The sequence below is a fragment of the Podarcis raffonei genome, chromosome 8 (genome assembly GCF_027172205.1).
Source record: "Podarcis raffonei isolate rPodRaf1 chromosome 8, rPodRaf1.pri, whole genome shotgun sequence".
In the NCBI taxonomy this organism is placed as follows: Eukaryota; Metazoa; Chordata; class Lepidosauria; order Squamata; family Lacertidae; genus Podarcis; species Podarcis raffonei.
The window spans coordinates 41,527,176-41,534,252 of record NC_070609.1 but is presented as its reverse complement, the minus strand read 5'-3'; the positions used below and the strand labels follow the sequence as shown (position 1 = coordinate 41,534,252).

Genomic DNA, 7,077 nt, shown 5'->3' with positions numbered 1-7,077 from the left:
TGTAACTCCACATCACACACACACGTACAGTTCTCACAGTGCCCTATTATAAGACATTTCATTTTATTGCTGTGGATTCCCATTTCAGATACAATCATGAGCTGCAGCATCTCCAAATTATAACCTCACATGATGGCAGTATAGTGCGCCATAAATGCCAATATCTTGATTTAATGTGGTGATCCGGGGAGCATGATATTGCAAGCACCATAACGTAGCACAGCTCATGTATAAAACACCTTTACGATGGGATTTTATTAGCGTTGACATTAGAATTAGAAGCGAGAAACTGAAGATGGGAAAAGAGCCTGCGAAAACTTAAGATTGCAAAGGCAGCAGCCCCAAACCATGAAGTTTAAGGAGAAGAGCTGCAGCTCAGTGGTACAGCATCTGCTTTTCTGGCAGAAGACCCCAGGTTGAATGCCCAGCACGTCTGGGTCAGGCTGAGAAAGCCTCCTGCCTAAAAACCCTGGAAAGTTGCTGAAAGCCAGTGTGGACAATAGTGAGCTGGCTGGACCAACAGTCCAATTTAGTTGAAGGTAAGTTTTCTATGTTGCAAAGTATGAATATGTTCTAAGTGTGAAGAACTCAGAGCTAGATTATAAGAAATCAACAAAACACAAGAGGTTTCTTTGCAAAAGATTATAGGCTTTTTCATATTATCCAGTTTATAAATATATAGACCAAGCAGGTAGCAACCAACCAACCAAGGGCAATAAGTAAGCAAGGACAAGCAGTTATCAGTCTAGCACTCAAAGGCTGTTTATAAGTCAAAACTGTTTCTTGCAGGCAGATGAAATTACAGGGGAACCCTAACCACGGGTGGTATTCAACTATGTTTTAGTCAGAGCAGCCCTTTTGAAATTAATTAGGTCCATTAATTCTAGTGGCTCTACTCTGAGTGAAATGGGCGGTGCTGTGTTAATATATGTCCATTCATCATTTTCTTTTCTATTTAACTTTTTTATCTTGTGGATAAACTAAGCATTATTAAAAGTGTGTGACTTCAGAGCCCATCAAATACTTTTTTGCTGCTCATCCACCGCCCCCAATCCAGTATCATCAGAGTTAAGATCTTTTCCCACCAAACACAGGAGCATTAATGCACTCAGCTGTTTGTTTGCACCTCCTGCTGGAGTTGCACACATGATGTTTCAGGGTCATGTTTTGACAGGTGCGCTGAGCAAATAGGATGGTTCTTTATGCCTCTGACCATCTGACATGATATTTTTTGAAAGCAATTTGCAGATAATCAGGCATTTCTCTAAGAGCTTTTATTTCCAAAAGGAAATGGAGTGATATCTGAAGCTCCTAACATATTAAACAGTTAAAACCAAGGCCATGTGTATATGCCAGCAAAGAAATGCACTATGTTGTACTGGCTGCAAGATTCGGCTTCCCTAGTCTCTGCTTTCTTGCTTTCTTTTTCAAAGCAGCCTCCAAAAGTCTCAGGGAAAAGCTCTTCCCAGCCTTGCTCCCAAGAGATCCTTTTAATATGAGATACCAGAGACTGAACCTGGGACCTTCCACATGCAAATCATACACTCACCCACTGAGCTATCATTCCTCTCCGCAGAAAAACTCGAGAAGCAATTATACTTCACCAAGGCTATCAATGGCTTCTAGTCAGGATGGCCATATGCTACCCTCAAGGTTCAAAGTAGCATGTCTCTAAATACCTACTGTTGGGGAGAATGAGTAGGACAGAGTTATTGTCTTGGCATCCTATTTGTGGGTTTCCTACAGACATCTGGTTGGCCACTGCAGGATAGAGGATGGTGGAATAAATAGCTTGATCTAGCAGGGCTCTTTAAAAAATGTTAAGTCTCAACCAAATAATTAAAGTGCACTGAACAGTTGCCAACACCGCAGCCATTTTTATTGCAAATGTTTTGGATTTAAATAGTTTTCTTTATTTAGGTACCCAGAAGACATGAGACAACACACTCCTTTGGCCATCCGTATGTTGCCCAGTCCTCAGCTCTATCTATGGTTCTGAAGTTCTCATTTTTCGTCTTATCTCTTCTGCGTGTGCTTGGCTCCTGGCTCTGTTTTCTTGATACTGGCAGGAAAAACAAGGCGATAAATGAATAATAGATAAGTCATGTCACTACATTAAAAATGCAGCATGGGTTTATCACTCGAAAAGGAAATACATGGTTTTTTTGTAGAACACAAATTACATTTGCATTGGTTGGGGCGGGGACCACCACCAAAGCAGCCCACTAAGGTTATTATTTAATTTGCATCTTTAGCTACTCCATTTGTTTTAGGTTGAACAGAGTTTTCAAAAGTGAACAGCAACAACGCAGCTCTTTCCACAGCTCCATATGCTTTCTGAGACTTCAAGGGAACACTCTGTGTACATTTTTAAACCATGAGGGCTAACAAACCTTGCCAAAGGATCTGAACAACGATTGCCCAGTATCCATTTTTGGAGCAAGGTGTGTGAGCAGGTTGTGGCAATGCAGGTTCTGTGGGATGGGTGTGGGTGGGTTAAACAAATTGTCTAGATCCTCTCCAGCCTGGATTTTGGCACTGAGTGTGGTCCCCCAGGTGGATGATTTCTGATGGGAGACAGCTTAGGGGAATATGAGTTCAAATGCTTTTGTAAAATTCCAGCAGGACCCCTAGACTCAAGAGCAGGGGTTCCCAAACTTTTTCAGGCCATGCTTGGTTTCATAAACTCATCCCCAATGCCCCCTACCCGGCCCTACAAAAAGCATCATTCAGAAGAGCTGTTTGCATGACTTAGTAAATATAACAACACCATAAAATTCAAAACAGTAATAACTAATTGCACATTTATTCAAAACCAAATTAATACTATTTAGTTCAATTAATTCAACGAAACTGTGGAAATTGATCCAGTGATACCAACATTTCAAAGTCTGTTAGTCATTTACACCTCCAGCTATCCCCTTGCTTCTTAGTATCCCCATAGATAATCCCACTGCCCTTCCTGGGATTGGTACAGCCCACCTTGGGAACCACTTAGGAAGGCACAAATAGGAATAGGAAGGTACACAACTGAAAGGGGTGTTTGGGAATATTTCAGTGGTCCGGCCTCACTGTCTGTGGCTTACCTCTTTCTTTAAGCATCGCCTCATTTCTTTGTCAAAATCATTGCAACGACCAAAATATCTCATGATGGAGTGCTGAGAAACAGGACCACAGTAATAATAAATTATACAAATAAATACACCAAGTCTTCTCATGTCATTTGTATATCACAAAAAATAGCATAATAGTTTTGAAGTAGTATCTACAAGATGTGATTCATTATTAGCGGTCAATGTACAAGTTATTTGTTTGTGAATTGGTTTAAACAAAAGCAAAAGTGAAGGGGAAAGAGGATAGAACAGGATTAACAGATAAAAATTAATATTGCACACCTAAACAGGAGCCCTTGTGGTTGTGCTTAGATTATGTATGAGTAAAAGTCATTTTGGGGACGGGAGTGACGCTGTGGGTAAAACCTCAGCGCCTAGGACTTGCCGATCGCATGGTCGGCGGTTTGAATCCCCGCGGCGGGGTGAGCTCCCGTCGTTCGGTCCCAGCTCCTGCCCACCTAGCAGTTCGAAAGCATCCTTAAGTGCAAGTAGATAAATAGGTACCGCTTTATAGCGGGAAGGTAAACAGCGTTTCCGTGTGCTGCTCTGGTGCCAGTTCGCCAGAGCAGCTTTGTCACGCTGGCCACGTGATCCGGAAGTGTCTGCGGACAGCGCTGGCTCCCGGCCTCTAGAGTGAGATGAGTGCACAACCCTAGAGTCTGTCAAGACTGGCCCGTACGGGCAGGGGTACCTTTACCTTTACCTTTTTAAAAGTCATTTTCCCCCTTATGTTGCCAATGAAATAATACAAAGTGTTGATGGACGTGGGAAGGGGGTTCAAAGTGAAGATGATAATTTATGTTGAAATTTATGGTAATCCATAATCAGTCATGCGGGATTGCCTTTCCAACTCCCCCTCCCCAAAAAAAATCTGTAAAATGGAGGTTGTGGCACTTCTGACAACATGGGTCAAACCAAGACAAAGGCATTTGTTTCATGACGGTGTATGTTAATTAGCTGACCAAGGCTACGATATCAGTGTTTTGTTTTTTATTCATTGCATACATACCTTTCTGCCAAGGTAGTTTACAATTTAAAATATGAAAACAAACCCACAGTACAAAATATTCTCCAGCCGACTTCAGGACCTTCACTCCCTAACCCAGGCTTACTCACTTCTTGCTTCCCTCAGAGCACCAGGTCTTAATTGGCTGAAAGGAAGGCGGGGCATAAGAGGGTGGGGCTGCCACCTCACTCCTATCAGGTCATTGCTGGTTCCTTCAGGAGCTGGTGGTTAACCCTGGGCCTGGCTTCCTAACTTCCTGTTGTCATCACCAACAGCTGTATGACACCATGCTTGTGTTTTTATACTTGTAAACCGCTTAGAAGCCTATTTTTGTATTAAGTGGGATATAAGAGAATACTAATAGTAACAGCTACTTATTTTCTTTTCACCTCGTGATTGACACTCCCCCTGCCAACCATCGGAAAGGGAAAGGGCAGGAAGTGGGTGGGGGTGGAGTGTAGGCATTGTTCCTGGACACACATCCCAAGAGAGGCCTTGAGTAGTTGAGCCAGCAGTTGATAGATTTCCCCCAACCCAAATCTAAAGACTCTCATCCATAGTTGCTGCACCCATATAATACAAAGGAAGCTGTCTGGTTCACATGTCAAACCACAGTATAGTGTGGAAGCGCAACATGCAGGCTCAAAGAGAGCATATTGCAGTCACTTTGCTCTTTGTTGGTCATTTGGGTGATGCACTAAGCTTAATGGGCTCGTGGTTTAGCTCTCTCAGGCAAACCATGTATTGTAAACATAGGACAAACCTTGGTTATGCTGCATAAACTATTAAATTTAGTTACCTCATGTCACAGAGCCAGAGCAATGCTTCCTGCCCCCCTCTAAACAGGCTAATGTCATTTTTACGTGTGCACACATACGTATTCACTGGATTGTTTGTCTGTTTGTTTGTTTGTTTGTTTGTTTGTTTGTTTGAACCACTTGCCCCTCCAATTTGGCTCAATCCTAACCACAACCAGTTCAGTGCTTACTACAGCAGTAAGTCACAAAAGCCTTTAGGAGCCTAGGCACCAGTTCAGTACAGGACTGTATAACTGTTTCAAAATTATTGGCAGCTGCATTGAATTTGTATGCTGGTTTCCACCCCACTTCCTATACTTGCCTTGTATTAATCTCAATAAAAGCATGTTTCCAAAGTCCTAACATGAAACAATCAATGGACCATATAAGTTAACTAAGAAACAGAGGGAAGTTCTTTTGTAAGTAGTATTTAGAAAATAAAGAAATTTATTTTTGGGACCTGGACCACAAATGCAGATATTCTACTTCCTTCTGCAGGAAACTATTTTCAGCTAATTAACTCTTTATTGTTGCTTCTACATGCACAGCCAGTGAACAGTTAGCAATTTTTAACGTGTCAGATGCATCATCTGCATCTTTATACTGAGAGTAAAAGATCCTTCCTTCCTTCCTTGGCTGTGCTTCCATTTCTCTTCTTCCAGCAATCAAATATAGGTTTCAAGTAGGACTGATCATAAACCACATCTTGTTAACCTATAATTATATGTAACATTTCACCTAGCCTTTCTAAAACATGAAAGGATTAGAGCTGTTCATGAATATTAAGTCCGAAAAAAGGCTCCCTTGCAGCCATGGCCAGGCAGGAATGTTACCGCAGATGAATTCTACCGAGCAACAAAAGGCAGCTCTTAATTACCCACCATGGCGTAATTAGGTGGTAGCGGTAGCAGCAAAGTTCTAATTGCTTGAAGAGAACAACTGCAGCCAAGGAGTCGGATGGGCGATACAAGGCCCATGGCTACAGGACACCCTTGCAATCTGACTTCTCCATCATATTTGAGAATCGTAAGCACCTAGCAACTCCCTCCCACCCAAAACCTAACCCAGCAACTGCCTTACAGGCAAAATCTCTCAGCATTAATTTTGAAAAGGCTTGTGTGGCAAGCCCAGCACTTTGATTGCTCTTAATGCACCAGCTGATAAACCCGTCTGTACGTACCTGCAGTAATATGGATGCTTCTGGATGTTACATTACATTGAGAAAGAAAAGGGTAAACAAAATTGTCTCTTGTGAAAATGGACAAACCTGCACAGCTGCTGAATCAGTTTAACCTGCTGAACTTTCTAAAGGCACCATCAGCAACACTGTGTGTGCCGCTGAGCCAAGGAGAGAGAGACAGAGAAAGAAAGAAAGAAAGAAAGAAAGAGCGAGCGAGCTGCTCTTTAGGATATATTTAGCTATTTCATGGTCATACTGCCCGAAGGCCGTCTCCTCTATCTGTAGAATTCTGGGATAAGCCCTTTCTATCAGGATACATTTCAGTGTGCTTTGGGCTTAGGCAGAAGTCCTACCTCTTTGTGGCACTCCTTGAGCAGACGGATAATAAGGTTGCATTCTTCGCTGTGCAGATGAGGAGACAGATCTGGATGCATCGCAAATTAAGGAGAGCTCATGGGCAAAATCTGAAGTCTTCCACCTGTCAATATTGTGATACATTTTTATATCCAAGAGAATGCCAGATAGGGCATCTTGCCCTATGTATATTTCTTAGCGAAAAGATCAGGACCAAAGCATGATTATACAGTAAAGTACTATTTGCATTTGGCTCTTAATCTTTTGTAAAATCAGAGAATCTATAGTGAGCGATTAATTAATCAGTTTAATAACGATAATATTTTTCATTTATTAACTGCTTCCTACAAGACAGTTAGGGAAGCAGGTGGTGCTGTGGTCTAAACCACTGAGCCTAGGGCTTGCTGATTGGAAGGTCAGCAGTTCAAATCCCTGCAACGGAGTGAGCTCCCGTTGCTCGGTCCCTGCCCCTGCCAACCTAGCAGTTGGAAAGCACGCCAAAGTGCAAGTAAATAAATAGGTACCGCTCCGGTGGGAAGGTAAACGGCATTTCTGTGCACTGCTCTGGTTTCGCCAGAAGCGGCTTAGTCATGCTGGCCACATGACCCGGAAAAACTGACTTCGGAC

The 7,077-nt window shown here is 42.5% G+C and overlaps 1 protein-coding gene across 6 annotated transcripts in view; it reads right to left on the bottom strand.

The window, feature by feature from the left end:
• Positions 1-1,857: 1,857 nt before the first annotated feature.
• The window catches only part of CMC2 (C-X9-C motif containing 2), a 77,355-nt gene continuing 72,135 nt past the window's right edge, over positions 1,858-7,077 (bottom strand). For 5 of the 6 annotated variants that reach the window (XM_053399576.1, XM_053399578.1, XM_053399575.1 and 2 more), the window contains 3 exons: positions 6,450-6,574; positions 3,087-3,158; positions 1,858-2,062 (listed from right to left, as the gene is read on the bottom strand). In XM_053399576.1, the coding sequence (XP_053255551.1) occupies positions 1,988-2,062; positions 3,087-3,158; positions 6,450-6,530 (228 nt within the window). In that variant the 5' untranslated portion in view covers positions 6,531-6,574 and the 3' untranslated portion in view covers positions 1,858-1,987. The remainder of the gene's footprint in view (positions 2,063-3,086; positions 3,159-6,449; positions 6,575-7,077) is intronic. The other variant, XM_053399572.1, reaches the window with a different exon arrangement.